Below are 22,159 nucleotides of genomic sequence, written 5' to 3' on the forward strand. Positions count from 1 at the left end.
CAAGAATATACAGTCAGAAATAGGTCATCAAGTGTGTATTTACCAAAATTGACAGTAAAATCTGTCAATATTTGTAGATATTGATCAATATGTTGTTCAGTGTATGATCAGTCTTAATGCATTTATATTTGTGACAGATATAGTTATTCTATCTTTGTTTAAATAGGCTCACTTTAACACATTAAACTGAAACATGCGTCAAGATGTATAGATAGAAATTCAGTCAATATACTGGGTTAGATCAGGTGACTGAATGGAGGCTTTTGGGTTTGTTATGTTAGAGCATATGGGTAAGTTGTAGGCTAGAAAAGATGTATGGTATTTTCAGTTTCCTTCTAATTATAGAATCTTATCTACATCAATAAAAGTTTATGTTTAACTTTATAAGAACTGTATGTGGTGAGCAAAATAATTGTATGCATTCATGCATCTGTAAAACATAAATTAGATTTTGATAAAAAGTAAATTGATTCATGATAAAGTTCTGAATATTAATGAGACAGAAATTCCCATCTGATTCTAGCCATTTTCTATTCTTGCAGTATCTTTTTCAGTGATATAGGCTGACTTTTTTTTTTTTGGCACCCACATATAGCAAATAACTGTGAAACATTTCAAACCTCAAAGTGACACTAAAACTGTGAAGCATGAAATGGAAATGCCAGAGCGTGTGAGACACAATTGCATAGTGCTGCTCAGAAATTCAGTGTGTGCATGCAAGAGAAATGACAACACCACTGCAGGATGCAACGTGATTAATGCTATCAAAAATGAATAAATGAAAACAGTCTCCATTTACAAGCGCTCACTAATGCCTTCAAGTTACCACCATCTATGTTTAGCAGCCCTGCCCTAATAATTACTCCCTTCTCACCCCACTAATATCTGCTGTGAAGAATAAAATTATAAATGAATATCCTCCTTGCTATGTCAAGGTTACTAAATGGTTATAATAAAGGGCTGTGGTGTTGGAAGCTTCTCCGTGAGTGCTTGTATTTTTCCCACCTGACAAGTGAATATAATTAGTTTTATATTGATTGTCTTTACACCTGTCACCCCTCCTAATGATTGTTCTCTTCCCAAGTTTCTTCAGACAGTATTCCAGCTAGAGTCGAATGATTTCTTTGAGTTCTTTGAATCAAAATTTGATTCAGACCCTATGTGAGAGTGTCCTTATGTTTTACTTGCTACTGAGACTCAGTTTGTTTGTATGTCTCACTTTTGGGAAGCATGTTCAAAGAGATTTGGACTTATTACTAAGTCTCCTATATTTCCTAGATCAGACACAATGGGAAGGAAAGATGAGTTCATAGGAGTATATCAGCCCTGTTTATGTTAAGTCTTATCTATCTGTCTGTCTATCTTCCATATATTCATCCATCCACATCTGTAATCCTGATAAGAAACATGAGGTTTCTGGATTGGAGACAGACTTTTAATTACTCAGAGAGCATCTTCTCTCAGTTTTCTCATGCCTCAGGTACACTGGAGGGAGTACCACAGAAGAGGAAGTCTGAAATTATGAATCTTAGTGTTTATATAGGGCATTTGGCACAATTACCTCTCCTCCCCAATAGAGAGAGAGAATGTAAGCAAATCCATTCTGGGAAGAGGAGATGAAGTGAAGTTCTCTAAGTCTGTTACTTTTTGGAATGTAAGTAAATGGCTCCAGAGAAGGTGCCTCTTTAACTTCTAAGGGTCTTTAACTTCCATGGCTTGTTTGCTATTTGAGCATCCTTTAACCCAGGTTCCAGAATTTGTTGCTCAGAAATCCTTGACACTGCAGAAATTGTGAAAACATTCATGGAGCATTATTTCTTGACATCTGTTTTAATTTTGTGTAAGGGAAAGATCAAGGGATAAACTGACTAGAGATATACACCAGTATTTTCCCATCGGGTTGATTTGTGAGAGTCATTGAATTGTAGCCACATCTTTGGATTTTTGTTGTTGTTTGTCTTTTAGTTTTTTGTTTGTTTTTTGTTGGAGAGGGTAGCCCAAGAAGATCAATATAAACACATTTCTTCTGGACAATTTTGTTAAGCCTTTGGCTATGGTATTTATTTGGTAGAGATTCAGCTATTTTACTAAGGTATAACTGGCATTATTTTCCTTCTGGGAGAATAGTGTATGCTACCTAATTTGCCAAAGGCTTGATGAGTACTGTTGTAATTTATGACTGGGTAAGAGAGAAATGAATGCCTGATGGAGAAGTTTTAGGCATAGGAGTATTTATTTAGCATAATATGACTGTGTTTTGTTTTTAATATGTTGTGCTATTACTTCAAGTTTACATAATTGATATAGTCTTTTGGTAGCATTTTATCTTATGGCACTTATAACATGTTATATGTCTGCTTCATCTCCTGTGTAGACTGTAATCAATGTCATGTTCTTATAATTTTCATCATTATTACCATTGCATCACTAATTTTATTGAGCACTTACTATGTAACCAGGTGTTGTGCTAAGTATTTTGCATGTATCACTCATGCAGTCTTCATAGCAGTCTATTATCATCATAGACATTTTTACAAATGAAGATGCTGAACTCAGAGATAGAATATAACTTGCTGAGGGTCATACTGATGATGAAGTTCAAATGTATACCCCCTTGAGTCTGTCTGCTTTCTTAACCACTTCTCTGTATTATCCATCATAAACAATACAGTATACCCACCTGGAGGATGAGATTCTGATTCCTGAAATATATCAGTTAATTTAATAATTTGTACCAATAGATATCAAATTGATTATACTTGAGTAAAATATCTTAAAGCTTATTGGAATTGTATAATTTTTGTCCTCCTCTTCATTACTATTACATTATATTTTTATATTCCTGAAATAGTTATCTATTTTTTGTTTTTTTAAAAAATTCAAGATGTTTTTAAAAACATTTCACACTATTGTTTCATACACTGAGGTCTCATAGTGGAGTTAAATTGTGCTGGCAAAACATGGATTAATTTACAGTACTCTTCTGCTGACATCATGTGGAATTACATATTCTCTTGCATTTAATTCAACTCTGCTCTTGGTTCCTGGCTGACTTCTGTTTGTTCATTCAGCATTTATTGAGTACCTAATATATGCTAGGCTAGGCACTGAGGTATTTGTTCAACAATGAATGAATGACTACCATTACTTTGGGATTGATAGGATATGAACTTCTGCAAAGTGGTGGTGATGTTTCCCCCTTTTCCTATAACCTCCATTGGCTCTGACACATAGCTGAAGGGAGGTAGTTAATAATAATTTATTTGTTGAAGGGTATTATACTGGACAATAATAACTACATGAGGGTGGAGTAGAAAAATGTAAGTGAAATCTGAAGTATTCAGATAACCTGTCTAGCACAAATGTCTTTATTCCGCTTTCTGACATGACAATGAAATCTGAAATTTATTACATCTATATCTAGTAAACACATTAATTACTTCATTTATTCAATTAATATTTATTGGGCTGCTGATTTATAATGCTATGTGTGAGTTAGAAACGGAATAAAAATGTTCCATTTTAAATAGCTCATAATATACCAAGAGAAAAATTCATTCATTCATTCATTCATTATTTATTTATTAAACATCTATTATATGCCAACCACTCTTCTTGACACTGGTGATATAGTTGTGAAAATGGAGCTTATATTCTGCTGGGAGAAAATACACAAAAAGCAAGCAAAGAGATAGACAAGATAATCATGAAATGTGAAGGTCACAGTGAAGAAAATAGAGTGATGTAGTAGACTGGGGACATACTTTAGATGTAAATGTCATGAAGGTGTCTCTGAGGACATCTTCTTTTCTGCTCTAATTGCTGTGGCTAAAACTTCCAAAACTATGTTGAATAATAGTGGTGAGAGTGGACAACCTTGTCTTGTTCCTGATCTTAGAGGAAATGGTTTCAGTTTTTCACCACTGGGAACAATGTTGGCTGTGGGTTTGTCATATATGGCCTTTATTATGTTGAGGAAAGTTCCCTCTATGCCTACCTTCTGGAGGGCTTTTATCATAAATGGGTGTTGAATTTTATCAAAAGCTTTTTCGCATCTATTGAGATGATCATATGGTTTTTCTCCTTCAGTTTGTTAATATGGTTTATCACATTGATTGATTTGCATGTATTGAAGAATCCTTGCATTCCTGGGATAAACCCTACTTGATCATGGTGTATGATCCCTTTAATGTACTGTTGGATTCTGTTTGCTCATATTTTGTTGAGGATTTTTGCATCTATGTTCATCAGTGATATTGGCCTTTAGTTTTCTTTTTTTGAGACATCTTTGTCTGGTTTTGGTATCAGGGTGATGGTGGCCTCTTAAAATGAGTTTGGGAGTGTTCCTCAGCCATAGTTTGGAAGAGCTTGAGAAGAATAGATGTTAGCTCTTCTCTAAATGTTTGCTAGAATTCGCCTGTGAAGCCATCTGGTCCTGGGCTTTTGTTTGTTGGAAGATTTTTAATCACAGTTTCAATTTCACTGCTTGTGATTGGTCTTTTAAATTTTCTATTTCTTCCTGGTTCAGTCTCGGAAGGTTGTGCTTTCCTAAGAATTTGTCCATTTCTTCCAGGTTGTCCATTTTACTGGCGTAGAGTTGCTTGTAGTAATCCTGCATGATTTTTTGTATTTCTGCAGTGTCAGTTGTTACTTCTCCCTTTTCATTTATAATTCTATTGATTTGAGTCTTCTCCCTTTTTTTCCTGAGTCTGGCTAATGGTTTATCAATTTTATCTTCTCAAAGAACCAGCTTTTAGTTTTATTGATCTTAGCTATTGTTTCCTTCATTTCTTTTTCATTTATTTCTGATCTGATCTTTATGATGTCTTTCCTTCTGCTAACTTTGGGTTTTTTTTTTGTTCTTCTTTCAGTAATTGCTTTAGGTGTAAGGTTAGGTTGTTTACTTGAGATGTTTCTTGCTTCTTGAGGTAGAATTGTATTGCTATAAACTTCCCTCTTAGAACTGCTTTTGCTGCATCACATAGGTTTTGGGTTGTCGTGTTTCCATTGTCATTTGTCTCTAGGTATTTTTTGATTTCCTCTTTGATTTCTTCAGTGATCTCTGGGTTATTTAGTAGTGTATTGTTTAGCCTTCATGTGTTTGTAATTTTTACAGACTTTTTCCTGTAATTGATATCTAGTCTCATAGTGTTGTGATTGGAAAAGATACCTGATACGGTTTCAACTTTCTTAAATTTACCAAGGCTTGATTTGTGACCCAAGATATGATCTATCCTGGAGAATTTTCCATGAGCACTTGAGAAGAATGTGTATTCTGTTGTTTTTGGATGGAATGTTCTATAAATATCAATTAAGTCCATTTTGTTTCATGTATCATTTAAAGCTTGTGTTTCCTTATTTATTTTCAGTTTGGATGACCTGTCCATTGGTGGAAGTTGGGTGTTCATTCCGCTAGTATTATTGTGTTACTGTCGATTTCCCCTTTTATGGATGTTAGCATTTGCTTTATGTATTGAGGTGCTCCTATGTTGGCTGCAGAAATATTTACAATTGTTATATCTTCTTCTTGGATCGATCCCTTGATCATTATGTAGTGTCCTTCTTTGTCTCTTTTAATAGTCCTTATTTTAAAGTCAATTTTGTCTGATATGAGAATTGCTACTCCAGCTTTCTTTTGGTTTCCATTTGCATGGAATATCTTTTTCCATCCCCTTACTTTCAGTCTGTATGTGTCTCTAGGTCTGAAGTGGGTCTCTTGTAGACAGCATATATATGGGTCTTGTTTTTGTATCCATTCAGCTAATCTGTGTCTTTTGGTGGGAGCATTTAGTCCATTTACATTTAAGGTAATTATCGATATGTATGTTCCTATTCCCATTTTCTAAATTGTTTTGGGTTCGTTATTATAGGTCTTTTCCTTCTCTTGTGTTTCTTGCCTAGAGAAGTTCCTTTAGCATTTGTTGTAAAGCTGGTTTGGTGGAGCTGAATTCTCTTAGCTTTTGCTTTTCTGTAAAGGTTTTAATTGCTCCGTTGAATCTGAATGAGATCCTTGCTGGGTAGAGTAATCTTGGTTGTAGGTTTCTCCCTTTCATCACTTCCAATATGTCCTGCCACTCCTTTCTGGCTTGCAGAATTTCTGCTGAAAGATCAGCTGTTAACCTTATGGGGATTCCCTTGTATGTTATTTGTTGTTTTTCCCTTGCTGCTTTTAATATTTTTTCTTTGTATTTAATTTTTTTTTTTTTTTTTTGCGATACACGGGCCTCACACTGTTGTGGCCTCTCCCGTTGCAGAGCACAGGCTCCGGACACGCAGGCCCAGCGGCCACGACTCACGGGCCCAGCCGCTCCGCGGCATGTGGGATCCTCCCAGACTGGGACATGAACCCATGTCCCCTGCATCGGCAGGCGGACTCTCAACCACTGCACCACCAGGGAAGCCCTGTATTTAATTTTTGATAGTTTGATTAATATGTGTCTTGGTGTGTTTCTCCTTGGATTTATCCTGTATGGGACTCTCTGCCCTTCCTGGATTTGATTGACTATTTCCTTTCCCATATCAGGGAAGTTTTCAACTATAATCTCTTCAAATATTTTCTCAGTCCCTTTCTTTTTCTCTTCTTCTTCTGGGACCCCTATAATTCGAATGTTGGTGTGTTTAATGTTGACCCAGTGGTCTCTAAGATTTTCCTCAATTCTTTTCATTCTTTTTCCTTTATTCTGCTCTGCAGTAGTTATTTCCACCATTCTTTTTTTTTTTTTTGCGGTATGCGGGCCTCTCACTGTTGTGACCTCTCGCGTTGCGGGGCACAGGCTCCGGACATGCAGGCTTAGCGGCCATGGCTCACGGGCCCAGCCGCTCCACGGCATGTGGGATCTTCCCGGACCGGGGCACAAACCCGTGTCCCCTGCATCGGCAGGTGGACTCTCAACCACTGCGCCACCAGGGAAGCCCCACCATTCTTTTTTCCAGGTCACTTATCCGTTCTTCTGCCTCAGTTATTCTGCTATTGATTCCTTCTAGAGAATTTTTAATTTCATTTATTGTGTTGTTCATGACTGTTTGTTTGCTCTTCAGTTCTTCTAGGTCCTTGTTAAACGTTTCTTGTATTTTCTCCATTCTTTTTCAAGATTTTGGATCATCTTTACTATCATTACTCTGAATTCTTTTTCAGGTAGACTGCCTATTTCCTCTTCATTTGTTTGGTCTGGCAGGTTTTTACCTTGCTTCTTCATCTGCTGTATGTTTCTCTGTCTTCTCATTTTGCTTAACTTACTGTGTTTGGGGTCTCTTTTTCATAGGCTGCATGTTCATAGTTCCCATTGTTTTTGGTGTCTGCCCCAGTGGCTAAGGTTGGTTCAGTGGGTTGTGTAGGCTTCCTGGTGGAGGTGACTTTCTCCTGTGTTCTGGTGGATGAGGCTGGATCTTGTCTTTCTGGTGGGCAGGACTGCGTCCAGTGGTGTGTTTTGGGGTGTCTTTGACCTTATTATGATTTTAGGCAGCCTCTCTGCTAATGGGTGGGTTTGTTTTCCTGTCTTGCTAGTTGTTTGGCATAGGGTGTCCAGCAGTGTAGCCTTCTGGTTGTTGAGTCGAGCTGGGTCTTAACTTTGAGGTGGAGATCTCTGGGAGAGCTTTCTCCATTTGATATTATGTGGAGCTGGGAGGTCTTTGGTGTACCAATATTCTGAACTCATCTCTCCCACCTCAGAGGCACAGGCCTGACCCCTGGCTGGAGCACCAAGACCATGTCAGCCGCACAGCTCAGAAGAAAAAGGAGAAAGAAAGAGAGAAAGAGAGACAGAGAGAGAGAGAGAGACAGACAGACAGACAGAGAGACAGAGAAACAGACATAGAAAGAGAGAAAGAAAGAAAGAAAGAAAGAGAAAGAAAGAGGGAGGGAGGGAGGGAAGGAGAGAGGGAGGAAGAAAGAGAATAAAATAAAAACAAAGTTATTAAAGTAAATTTTTTTTTAAATTATTAAAATTAAAAAGTTATTAAAGAAAAGAAAATATAGAGAAAGAAGTAAGAGAGCAACCAAACCAAAAACCAAATCCACCAATGATAACAAGTGCTAAAAACTATATTAAAAAAAAAACCACGGACCGACAGATCCCTAGCACAAATGGTAAAAGCAAAGCTATACAGACAAAATTACACAAAGAAGCATACACATACGCACTCACAAAAAGAGAAAAAGGAAAAAAAAATATATCTATATACAAAAAAAGAAGAGAGCAACCAAATCAATAAACAAATCTACCAATGTTAATAAGCTGTAAATACTAAACTAAGTTAACATAAAACCAGAAACAAATTAGATGCAGAAAGCAAACCCCAAGTCTACAGTTGCTCTGAAAGTCCACCGCCTCCATTTCGGGATGATGTGTTATCTATTCAGGTATTCCAGAGATGCAGGGTATATCAGGTTGACTGTGGACATTTAATCTGCTGCTCCTGAGGCCTTTGGGAGAAATTTCCCTTTCTCTTCTTTCTTCACACAGCTCCTGGGGTTCAGCTTTGCATTTGGCCCCAAATTTAAATTTTGGCCTCTGCGTGTAGGTCGCCTGAGGGCATCTGTTCCTGCCCAGACTTGGGGGGGTTGGTTAAAAGAGTGGCTGATTTGGGGGCTCTGGCTCACTCAGGTTGGGGGGAAGGAGGGATATGGAATGTGGGGTGAGCCTGCGGTGGCAGAGGCCAGCATGACATTGCAACAGCCTGAGGCACACTATGTGTTCTCCCAGGGAAGTTGTCCCTGGATCACAGGATCCTGGCAGTGGTGGGCTGCACAGGCTTCTAGGATGGGAGGTGTACATAGTGACCTGTGCTCGCACACAGGCTTCTTGGTGGCTGCAGCAGCCTTAGCATCTCATGCTGGTCTCTAGTGTCCACACTGATAGCCATGGCTCGTGCTCATCTCTGGGGCTTGTTGAGGCAGTGCTTTGAGTCCCCTGTCCTTGCACACCCCGAAACAATGGTCTCTTGCCTCTTAGGCAGTTCCAGACTTTTTCCCGGACTACCTCCTGGCTAGCTGTAGTGTACTGGCCCCCTTCAGGCTGTGTTCACGCAGCAAACCCCAGTCCTCTCCCTGGGATCTGACCTCCGAAGCCCAAGCCTCAACTCGCAGCCCCCGCCCACCCTGGCTGGTGAGCAGACAAGCTTCTCAGGCTGGTGAGTGCTGGTTGGCAGTGATCCTCTGTGTAGGAATCTCTCCGCTTTGCCCTCCGCACCCCTGTTGCTGCGCTCTCCTCCGTGGCTCCAAAGCTTCCCCCCTCCGCCACCCGCAGTCTCTGCCCGCGAAGGGGCTTCCTAGTGTGTGGAAACTTTTCCTCCTTCACAGCTCCCTCCCCAAGGTGCAGGTCCATCCTTATTCTTTTGTCTCTGTTTTTTCTTGTTTTTTTTGCCCTACCCAGGTATGTGGGGAGTTTCTTGCCTTTTGGGAAGTCTGAGGTCTTCTGCCAGCATTCAGTAGGTGTTCTGTAGGAGTTGTTCCATATTTAGATGTATTTCTGGTGTATGTGTGGTGAGGAAGGTGATCTCTACATTTTACTCCTCTGCCATCTTGAAGGTCTCCCCCACATTTCCATTTTGAAAAGATATGTTGACCTTTGTGTGTAGACTGGAGTGAGCAGAGTCTAGAGGGAAAGTGGGAGGGTAATTAGAAAGCTAGTTTTCAGTCTAGGCAAAAGATAATGTTGGCTTAGATTGAGTTATTTTTCAAGACACATCCGCTCTCTTCCTCCTCCACCGTGGGTTGGAGTATGCTTCCCTTCCCTGGCCAGCCTTTGAGACTGACCGTGTGCTTGCTTTGGCCAATGGAAAGTGACAAGATATAACACAGGCAATAGTTTTAAATGTTTTAGTGCAGGGGTCCCCAACCCTTGGACCATGGACCCGTACTGGTCTGTGGCCTGTTAGGAACTGGGCCACACAGCAAGAAGTGAGCAGCTGGCAAGCGAGTGAAGCTTCATCTGTATTTACAGCTGCTCCCCATCGCTTGCATTATCGCCTGAGCTCCACCTCCTGTCAGCATTATGGTGAGTTGTATAATTATTTCATTATATATTATAATATAATAATAATAGAAAGGAAGTACACAGTAAATGTAATGGGCTTGAATCCTCCCAAAACTATCCCCCCACCGTCTGGTCCGTGGAAAAATTGTCTTCCGTGAAACTGGTTCCTGGTGCCAAAAAGGTTGGGGACTGCTGTTTTAGTGGTTTAACTTGTATGTCTTACTCCTTGGTCTGCCATGAGAAGACCATGCCCCAGGTAGCTGCCCCTCCGGCATGGCCCATCTAAGCCACATGCCTCAGAGCCTGAAGCGGAGCTGCTCTGGCCAAGTCAAAGAACCATGAGCAAGAATCATCTAAACTTATAATCCACTGAGTTTTGGTTTGGTTTGGTATGTAGCATTATTGTGGTGGTATTAGTGACACTGGAGGAAATTGGTAAATTTGATATATATTTTAGTGACAGGTTATGAGTTTCTGGTTTGAGTGGGTGGCTGTGTGGTGATGTCATTTACTGACACAAGAAAGACAAGAAAGAACAGTGTTTGGAAGAGAAGACCAAGGTTTCTATTAAATACATTATATTTGAAATGCTTATTAATATGCAACTTCACGTGTAAGACAATTATATACATGGGTCTGAAATTTTGAGGACAGGTATGGCCTGGAGGATAAAGTTTTAGAGTCACTGATGTATGGACATATTTACCTAAGGAACTGGATGAAATCTCCCAAGGAACAAGTGAAGTTAACACAAGTGAAAGGGCTTATGATAGAGGCTCATGGGACTGCATTTTTTAGAGGTCTGATAGAAGAAGGAGAGAGATTGAAAATGAGCAGCCAGGTGTTCATAGGATGGAGACCAGGAGAACTTGTCACATAGTCCCTACACAATACTATGGGAATTTGTATACAGATACATCCGGTTAGGGTTAGTGTTAGGGTTAAGGTCTTATTGTATCAATGTTAATTTCTTGGGTGGATATTGTGAATGTGTAGAGGATGTGCTTGTTTTTAGGAGTTACGTGATGAAGTATTTAGGGGTGAAATGTCATACTGTTTGCAACTTTCAAATTGTCCAGCAAAAAATAATGTATACACACATATTTACATAACTGTGTGCATACACATATATCAGTAAGGCTACAAAGTATTTGACTTAAACAACTAAATTAAGAAGCTTAATTTATTAGATGAGTACAGAACAACAGTGAGAGGATGTACATTTTCAGACAAGTATGGAACATTGTGAAAACTGACTACACATTGGTCTATTAAGTAGGGGTCAGTAAATTTCAAAGATTTTAGAATTATATAAATCATGGTCTCTGATTACAGTGAAATTAAATTTTTAAATAATAACAATGATAATTTAAAATCCCATTATTTGGAAAATTATGGATTATTTATAGAAAGTATGGAGGATGGATTGGAGGGTATCATGGTTGGAAGCAGGAATCCAAGTGAGGAAGCTATTAGTGTTCCAGAGAAGAGATGGTAAAGCTCTGTGTTGAGACAGTATGAGTGGAAAAGTGGAAGGGATTTGATGACTGATTGTACTAGGAGGCTGAGGGAGAGTGAGTAGTAGAGGTGACTTCTGGGTTTTGAATGGATGGTGGTGTCATTAATTGTGAGAGGGGACATGTTGATTGGAATGTCTTTGGGACATGCATATAGAGATAGTTATTCAAATTTGGCCCTTGAGAGTGGTCTGATCAAGATATAGAGATTTTGTGAAGTATCCACATTTACATGATGAATATAGCCATGGGAGTGGACCAAATCATTTAAGCAAAGGGTTAGAAGGCAGTCAAGGAAAGAGCTGTGGGGCATACACAACAAGACTACAAGTTGAGGTAGTCATAGCAAAATGAGCCCATGAAGGAGACAAGTGAAATAGTCAGAAGTGAAGGAAATTGAATGGATGATTGACTCCAGATGAATGAATGATTGATTCCAGCTGAACTCTGAGAAAAACATGGTAAATAGTGTTAAGGACTAGAGTTTTTTGGTTGGAAGTTCTAATGCCTTATGTTTCATTTGTTTGATTTCATTACAAAACCCCCAAATGTTCATCACTTTACCTGCATTTTCTTTTCCCAGTCTTCCTGTCTCTTACTAATCATTTTAACCAGAAGTGATTTATAGTTTATGTTCCAGAACTGAAATTCTAGAGTTGATGTAATTGTTTTAGAGACTAGATTTTACATAAAGGGAATGGTTATGAACTCAGAAATGTTATAATTTGCCCAAAGTCACACAGTAAGTCTTGTTCCCCATCTAAAGGTTTATCTAAACTAATTAGAAGTAATGTAGGATTTTCATATGCTTTAATTGCCTTTCTAGAAATCTTCATTAACTCTATACTACTTAAAAAAATTTTATTTATTTTTAATTTATTTTTATTTTTGGCTCTGTTGTGTCTTCGTTGCTGCACACAGGCTTTCTCTAGTTGCAGCGAGCCGGGGGCTACTCTTTGTTGTGGTGTGCAGGCTTCTCATTGCAGTGGCTTCTCTTGTTGCAGAGCACCGGCTCTAGGCGCATGGGCTTCAGTAGTTGTGGCACGTGGGCTCAGTAGTTGTGGCTCGTGGGGTCTAGAGTACAGGCTCAGTAGTTGGGGCACACGGGCTTAGTTGGGGCACACGGGCTTGCTCCACAGCATGTGGGATCTTCCCAGACCAGGGCTCGAACCCATGTCCCCTGCATTGGCAGGAGGATTCTTAACCACTGTGCCACCAGGGAAGCCCCTATACTACTTTTTGAAAGGGGTGTAACTGCACTTATTTTCTATTTTGGATGCAGTACTAACATGATTTAGTTAAATGGTAATGTAGAGGGCTTTCAGTTTAGCGATTAAATGGATTATCCCTAAAGTTTTTAATACTTTTTTCTCAAAATGGGCATATCTTTTGCTTTATTAATTATTGTAGTAGCACAAGCTTAGTTCCTTTAGCATCACTGTAAAATTCACTCTCTAGATATCTGGGTTGCACGTCTCCTGACATTTCCCCACATCCTTTTTCTCCTTCACTTTTCTGAGTGATTTTCATGTTAGTTATGCTGTCCATTGAGAGTGGCAATCTTTTATTAATCATTATATCCTATATCTCCTCTCTAGGAGTTAGCATGACAATTTTCACTCAGTAGATATTCCTTAAATAAGTAAAATTAAAAATATGCATATTGGGTATCCTAGTGATTAAGAATGCAGGCTGTAGGGACTGCCTGCCTGGGTTTGAATATTGCCTCTACCTCCTGCTAGCTGTATAACCTTAGGAAAGTTAATCTCTGTTTCTCTGCTTCAGTGTTCTCATCTGTAAAATGGGGATAATAATAGTACCTAATTTATGGGGTGGTTGTGAGAATAAAATATGCTAATCTGTATACAGCAAGTAGCGCACTTGGCATATGGCAGATATTTTTAAATGTTTCTATTTTTACGACTCTAACTTATAAATTCTTTCTCTACTTCTTCACTTTAATACGATATTTCTCAACTTACTGTGTATCTTTATGTAAAGTGTGTCTTTTGAGCTCTGTAGTCACCCTCCAAAGTAAGCATGGCAGAAATTATCCTTTTCCCATAGTTAGGCACCTGAGGCCCCGGGAGCTCTGCCTGGGGGCAGTGGAGCAGAGTGAAGAAGAGTGAATTTACAGTCAGAGGGATATGGGTTTGTGCCCTGGCTCTGCACCTTTTAACTTAGATCTTTGGTAAACTGTTTTCCTGTATAATAGAGAATAATCACAATACTTCACCAAAAAACAATAGAACAGTTTTGAGGTTTAAGTGTGAGATAATTCACAGGGAATGCTAACCAACACCCCTGATATAAATAGTCAATAAATATTAGCATTCTGTTTTCCATTTCTCCCAATTTTTTGTGTTCTTTGTTATACATTTTAAATCTAGATTATATAATGCTATCGACTATGCTCTTTTATTTGTTAGCATTTACAAACCAAGTAGTTTGTAAAATTTCTAAAACAGAGGGTTTAATCTCATATGTTCTCTGTATCTTTAATATCTTTTTAATATACCTGAACTAGTAGCTAGAATGTCTTTAATAGATACATGACTTAATATTTTGTTGCAGTGTTTCAAACTGTGTTAGTCCCATTATTTGTACAAAATAGAAAGTAATAGGTATTTAAAAAATATTTATGTAGGTTTCTTTATAAACTCTAAGAACTAGATTTTTTAAATAGCAGAACCTTTGCCTTTTGTGGACTTCAGTCTTTCTATCAAATGGAGGAGATTTCTGGAGCACTCAATGTTCCTATTTACATTAACTAATGATTGCTAAATTATTTTAAAATAGCAGGCTCTGCAATAAAACCTAAGCCTGCTGAAGATAAGGATGATAATAATGCTGATATGTATAAACGAGGCTTTTTGTACTCATTGGAATGTGCTGTATTCTTGCAGACATTTCTCTGGAAGCTATCTCCTTTCTGATATATGCAGTTCATATACTCTACACTTTCAGTCCTAAATTTTAGTAATTGCAAAACATCTGAGGAGCATGGGGTGGAAAAAAACACTTAAATGTTTATTTTTACCATATCTTTGTGTTAGTAATTTTTTTGAAAAATATCATACCTATTATTAAAAAAATCTGTGATTTGCAGTTTAATTCAAAGAATGCACTTAGAACTTGAAAACTAATAGTATACAATTAAAGCTTTTCTTTTCTTTCGAATTCCAGAACAAGTTAACCTGGGTAAAATAGTGACTAATATTGATTCAGTGAGTAAAAAAATGGAGAAAGAGAAGCAACAGCACCATGCGAAGACCAGGTAATGTGTAATTGGTTAACTTATAGAAAACATACACTATTCTACTTTGCCAGTATTTGTTGACCAATTGTCATGGTTTGTCAAGTCTGTTAACACCCCATGCATGAGGCTAATTTGTCCTTCTGCTTGAGTACCTCAAAGCATATTAATTATCAAAATTTTAGTTTTCAGTTCAATTAACTTTTGAACTGGAAGATGTCTGAATAGTTAAGCAAACCATCTGGGTTTTACAGTGCATAAGCTCAAATCCAATTTGTGGCTTTCTTGAGAAAAATGCCATATTTTATGATAATATTACATAAGTTTGGTATTTTAATAATTCATCTGCAGCTATTATGGAGCAGAGTTGTTATAATTTTTCTTTTTTAATATAATAATTTAAAGTTAGTCTTTTTCTAACAGAAGGTGAGGATGATCCTACTGAGCATAGTTTGAAGGCAGGAATTTTGAGCATTGCTTCTGCTTTCCAAAGGTGTCTGGAGATGGGTCAGTTACTTTTCTGAGTTATTCCACTAAATAACAGCATCATCTTTGGGGTAATGTTACAATTGTGTACATAATTTTTGGCCCTAAAGCTACAGATAGAACCTCTAAAGGCCCTTCAGCACATTTTGTAGGAACATTTATACTTCTAGAATGTAAATACTGCTCTGTTAAAATGTATTTTTCAGTGGCTTGTTTTGTATTAATTCATTATATAACATGGTCAGAAATGTGGGGTAATTGGCACAGCTATAAATAATAGAAATTAGAAAAAATGTTGCTGTGACTGTAAAGAATGTCCTGGATCTTCCAACATTTATCCTGCAAACTGTGCTTAGCACTACAAGTTTTATGCTCAGAAGTAACCACTTTCTTGGCTTAAAGTGTAATACGATACTGGAATTTGGAAGAGTGGAGTATATGTACAGCTTTAATACTGAGGGTTTGGTTTTATCCATGGTAAGAGAAGATATTAATTAGGAAGGAAAATAAATGATTGTATTGGAAATATACTAGTTTAAAAAAGTATTCTTTTGCCTTTACTTAAGTTAACCTGAGAGCCAGGTTGGTCTAGCAGAGTGTTACCTGCTAAAAGAGTAGTTAATATAGCAATTTAACCAAACAGTTTAGAATTTCAGCTAAACTTTAAAACTAGAAAAGCTAACTGAACTAATGTTGAAAAACTACCATTTTCAGTATATTTAGATGGGGCTGTAATCCAAGGAAGAATAGTGATAATTTAGGGAAAATTAGAGCACTCATTAATAAACCTGATCAGGTTTAACATCTTTCAGTATGTCTTTCTCAAGAGAGTTGAGTATTTCCCAAAGAATTGTTTCTTCAGCAACTGGTGAAAGATAAAGATCTCTTGACATCCTAACAATCCATGTTTAATGAAAACAAAACCTGCTTAATGAGGAAGATCAACACCCTTTGAAACTAAGAGCAAGTACTTCAATGACAGCCTGGGGTACATAGAGACTGAACTTCAATCCACTAAGCCTGCCTTGTCTTTTTTTTTTTTTTATGCGGTATGCGGATCTCTCACTGTTGTGGCCTCTCCCGTTGCGGAGCACAGGCTCCGGACGCGCAGGCTCCGGACGCCCAGGCTCAGTGGCCATGGCTCACGGGCCCAGCCGCTCGCGGCATGTGGGATCGTCCCGGACCGGGGCACGAACCCACGCCCCTTGCATTGGCAGGCGAACTCTCAACCACTGCGCCACCAGGGAAGCCCTGCTTTGTCTTTATTTATAGCTAACTTATGGCGGTAACTTGTTTCCTGCCACAGCAGTTGGCTTCTTTTCATAAATGTTAGAAGTGACTTAGCCATGAGGGTATAAGCAACAGAAAGGAAAATGGAATCAGTCAGGAAATCAGGTAGGGGGTTGTTAACAATGCAGGGAAGGCTTTCGGACTAATTAGCATGAACTGCCCAACTCTTTGTGAGACCCTGGAAAGGTTTCTGTTCAAGACAAATAGAACCCAGAGAGAGGAGTTGTACAGAAACGACTTTTAATTTCCTAGAAGATGCTGTGGAAAACACTAATTTTTAAGGTGACACATAATATTTTTAGGTAGACCATAAAAATATTGACCCAACAAAAGAAATTTCCTTGGAAAATACATGAAGAAATATGATGGAATCTTATAAATGTATGGTTTTTTTTCCTTTTCCCAAATTTCTCTATGTTTGACTTGCAAAGGAAAACAAAATTGAATACTTCTGCAGTTTCAAGTTTAAGCTTAAGGAACTGAAGTTCTTCAATACACCTTTGAATTCTAACTTCAAAGATTAATTGTCATACATTAAATACTCTTTTTATTTCAATAATGATAAATGTGAGTGCATTCTAAATATTAATTTTCCATCAAGGAAATTTATTTGTTATGCATTTATTTATTAGAGCTAATTTTTTAGTTAATAATATTTGGTACATTTGAAGGTATGACAACTGCATTTCTGTAAACGCATTCTGTATTTCAGGCAAGTGAAATACTTCCCGTAGTTTTGTGATCAGTGGGAGTTTCTTATGTGTTACATAACAATTTGTATTTAGGTTATTCTGATCAATTTAATAGCAGAATGAGGGTATTATAAAATAATGATAGAATTCCTCATGGCATTTGGTACATTTGTGTTGAAACAACTCTGGTATTTCACCTTAGTGTTTGCACAATATTTTGCTTAAGTGAACGAATTGTGGTCTACTTCTGTTAGAATCTTTCATTAATAGGGAATCATTGAAAAATGCAATTAATAGTTCTAATTTGGAGATTTAACTAATAGTTAACCAGGGACTAGTTATAAGGAAGCAAAGCAAACTACAACTATGTATGTTGATCCCATTCTTGATCATATAAATAAAATTCTAGAATTTCAAATGGAGTTTTGCAAAGCTGCCTGCATACTCAAACCTCTCGTATTTTCCCTTGACAATGTGATTTTGTCATATAAGGGGTACCTCAGTTCTTTGGCCAACTGCATAAACGTGACCACATGAGTGACAGACTAATGGATCCTATAAGTCACTCATTTATTTACTATTTATTGAACACCTACTATATGCCAGATATGAAACTCAAAAGCGGACAGTCACAGACTTTCTTCATAGACCCTAGTTTTTTGATGGGTAGAATGTTTTAAAATCCTAAAAATTTATGTAACATTTCTTTAATATTTGAACTAGCAATTGCATTTCTATACCAAAATAATGACGTGTATCTTTGTGCATTTACAAAGAAATATATTCACTATATGTTATCACATATAAAAAATAAGCTAAAAAGTTCATGTACATTTATGTACACCTAAACATAGAGAAGGTGTGGGGTATATTACACATGTTAATCATGACAAATGGAGTGAGTATAAAGTAGTAATAAGGCGCTTACTTAGTTCCTTAAATCCCACTGCCTGGATTCAAATCCTGGCTCTACCCATTTGTAGCTGGAGTAATCTGAACTATATACTATTTAACCCCTAAATCTCTTAGTCTCTTCCTTTATAAAATGAGTATAATAATAGTAAATATTCAGAGGCTTGTTGTGAGTATTAAATGTGGTAAGACACATAAAGGGCTTAGAATAGTGCTCAGCTCATAGGAAGCATTTAAGGCTTTGCAATTATTATTCATGTACTAGGGTAGTGAACTAGGGGTAATTTTTATTTTCTTACTTTTGCTTATTTACATTTTCTAAAGTTGCTACATGGTGCCCGTTTTTTGATTCAGCTGACTTGGTTGAAGCTCTCCAAGTCATGATAGGAAAACATATTACTTAAAATCTCTTGCAAAACAGAAGAAATAGATATGATGCATGTTCATTTTTCTGATTTTTATTAGAATTTTTCTTTCAGAAAGCAAATGTTCCTATGTTATCCCTGCTTAGATCCAGCAAAATTTGGTATTATTTTGTCTTCATTCAATAATAAATATTTATAGAGGGCCTACCATGTGCCCCTTACTCTGCAGTGAGGGTCCTGATGATACAATAGTCATAGTCTCTGTCGATAGGAGATGAGGTTTTCTCTCCATGATTAGCATCTAATCCTGTAACATTAGTCTAGAAAGTTTGATTACTAGTAAATCACTCAAAGCTCTACCTTCATGTTTTGGAAACAGAATGGTGGACTCATTTTGTGCCTTCCCCATCATCAACCTTGGCTTGCACTCACAACCCATGACCTCCTCTTCCATGGGGCTTTTGAAAGAAAATGGTGAGTCATACTGCTTAAGTGTGGTAGCAACACAGTGACTTTCATTATTTTGTATTCATTTAAAATGCAAAGTCAAACAGCTGGTATTGAACAGTCATTTCCTTTATATTTCATTTCAAATAATGTGTCACGAGATAGAGATTTCGGAAACAACCACTAATAACTAATTTTTTAGCTCCTTTATTTGAACTTTAGAGATTGAATTTTTTTTAATGTGTGTAAATATTGAAGGTTTTAGGAAATTATAAGGATAAATTCTTATAATTTTAAATGTGTCTCTATAGTTGAGTTTTTGTTGTTTTAAAAAAATATGTATTTCTTCAAAAGAAAATATAGATGACCCTCATGTCCCTTAAGTGTGATTGAGCAACTCTGGAACTTGGTGAGCTATGTGATGACCTTGGGGGCTGTTGATTCAAAAACTATTTTGTAGTTTTCCCTCTTTTTAACTTGTTGGTCATGTTCTTCAGCTTCAGGCTGTCATTAAGAGAAAACTCTTCTTGTAGGGTGGGACTTTGATTGATTTTGGAATGCATTTTTGAAAATTTGCAGAATAAACTCCTCCTTGGTTTCTCAAGGCACTCTTGTTTAAAATTTCCTTTATCCATCTACAATTTTACCAGCCTTTATTTGTTTGGATTATTACAGAAGGAATTTAAACATCAACTGGAGGCTCATCAAACACATTTTTATTAATCGAACCAATATTCATCCAAACTATTACTGTTTGTGAATATAATGTCAGAATCTTGAACACATACAATAGGTCTATTTAAAATATTTACTTCTTGTATTTGTCCATAGCTTAAGTTCTTTTAAGGCTTGATCAGATAATTTGAAGCCCCAGGGTAGTAGAATAATGTGTGGGTCTCAGTTGAGTCTAGCATTAAGTATGTATGTGAAGAGGTAAGTGCTATCAAAAATTCCTCATATGGTACAGGGTCTGGTGGTGAAATAGTTTTAATAGATAACAGTCTTAAAATCTGATAACCCTAGGGACTTCCCTGGTGGTCCAGTGGTAAAGAATCTGCCTTCCAATGCAGGGGACACGAGTTTGGTCCCTGGTTGGGGAACTAAGATCCCACATGCTGCAGGGCGACTAAGCCCGTGCGCCACAACTACTGAGCTCTTGTGCCTCAACTAGAGAGCCTGCGTGCTGCAAACTACAGAACCCACATGCTCTGGAGCCTGTGTGCCACAACTAGAGAGAGAAAACCACACATTGCAACTAGAGAGAAGCCCGCCCGCTGCAACGAAGAGCCCACATGCCTCAACGAAATTTCTGCGTGCCACAACTAAGACCCGATGTAGCAAAATAAATAAATAAGATAAACAAATAAAATATTTTAAAAAAAACCAACCCGATGACCCTGAAAACTGATGTTTACAGCCCTTAACTACGACGTCGTCAAAATTCTACTAATTGTGTGACATTTAGAGTTTATTCAGGATCATCCTAAGGGTTGATAAAAGCCTCTATTTTCAAATACCATCCACCTCAGGTAAATCACATGTGTCTTTCCCTTGTGGAGGAGCCTATTAGCCCATTGAAGTGTTTGGTAATTCTCATGGCTTTAGTTTGAAAGTAGATATGTGAGTCTTCTTTCTCTGTATATGTGGAGCTTACTATACAGGAGCTTGACCACTGTTCATCTAGTGCTAAAGATAAGATAGAAGACCTTTCTTCTAAAATATTTGTTGAGAGAATCCCAGTTACTAGCTATAGATTATTGTGAAATTGTGAGTGTAAGGCTGGCACCTACATGATATGTTTTGAGATTTGCTAAAGGTTCTAGCTGTGCAAAAATGTTCTGCTGAAATAGCTGAAATATTTACTAATAGAACTATAGCTTCATGAAAGCTAAAGAATTCATATACTTATCACAGTGACTGCCACATATTGGGCATTAATAAACATTTGTTAAATGAATGTATGAATGAATGAAGATAAATTAATAGGAGAAGCCACTCAAATGGAATATACTTCTGTATGTATCTATGTGTCTGTTTCTATACAGTAAGCTAAAACTTGATAACTGATAAAAGAAAAAAGAATTTGGGAAAATAAAATACAATAATAACAGCAGTGAATATAAACATGCAAAAGAATAACACTGGATACTATCTTTTTATAGTTCTTATTTATGCTGATTTTATGTAGACTGCTCAGATACCATAAAAATAAGTAAAATGTTATGCAGTGTACTTTACATGATTTAAAACCAAATTGTTGGGCAGATTATTAGTTTTATGATGTAAGTCTCTCAATACTCATAAACCTCATGGGAAATTTAAAGTTAAACAGGCTAAAAGTATAAAAAATGGCAGTAAAAATCATTATTTCCAAATGCTACAGGGTAGCTATTCTTTTTTCCTTAAAATGAAAGGTATTTTTAATCAAGTAAGAATGGGAATTTCATCACTGCTTTGTTGTATGTGAGGTTTTTGTTTTGTTTGGTTTTAAGCTAAATTGCTCTTTTATAATTGCAACATTTTTAAAAATAAGGGCAGAAATATCTGAGGACCTGTGGCCAGAAACTTATTTTATGTAAGCTACTAGTAAAATGTGAAAAATGTTGATTTTCTTTTTGAATAACCTAGGTGTGGTCCTGGCTTTGTGTCTTGGGTGAAGAAATAATGAATATATTTTTTATGCTTGCTAATTTTTTAGTTCATTTTAAGACTAGAGTCTAAAAATTTGTACAACAAAGCCTTTTATCCACATATTATTGTAACTCTGTTTAGTAAGTTACAGCTTCACTGAATGTCTGAAACAGCCACTGAGGTCTGTTTAACAACAGAATGTTGCTTAAATTGTGAGAGAATATAGATCTTGTGGTTTTCTCTGGGGTGTATGGTAATTTACTGGGCTCTTAAAGTTGCCCAGTTTTTTTTTAGGATAAATAAATTATTCTTATTAAAGGAAAAAGGAGAGGAAATTAGAACATAGGAATTAAGACAAAGTCATGATTTCTATCCTTTTGATATATAGTATATAATAATAATATATTTATAATATTATATATGTAAATGTATGTACCTAATACTGCTTGAAGCCTTGCCTTTTAAAGCAGTATAGCACAGTGATTAAGAGTGAAGGCACTGGAGTTATTGTAGTTACTCTAATGAGGTTAGAATTCTGACCCTGCCAGTTTCTAGCTGGGAAACCTCATTCAAGTTAATCACTCTGTGA

General features: G+C 37.1%; 1 protein-coding gene across 1 annotated transcript in view; it reads left to right on the forward strand.

Annotated features, from left to right (window-relative positions):
* The window catches only part of IQCM (IQ motif containing M), a 346,741-nt gene that overhangs the window by 40,707 nt on the left and 283,875 nt on the right, over positions 1–22,159 (forward strand). Inside the window, 1 exon segment of the mRNA XM_073804676.1 lies at positions 14,678–14,768. Coding sequence (XP_073660777.1) covers positions 14,678–14,768 — 91 coding nt within the window.

This window comes from Tursiops truncatus, chromosome 5 (genome assembly GCF_011762595.2).
Source record: "Tursiops truncatus isolate mTurTru1 chromosome 5, mTurTru1.mat.Y, whole genome shotgun sequence".
Taxonomy (NCBI): domain Eukaryota; kingdom Metazoa; phylum Chordata; class Mammalia; order Artiodactyla; family Delphinidae; genus Tursiops; species Tursiops truncatus.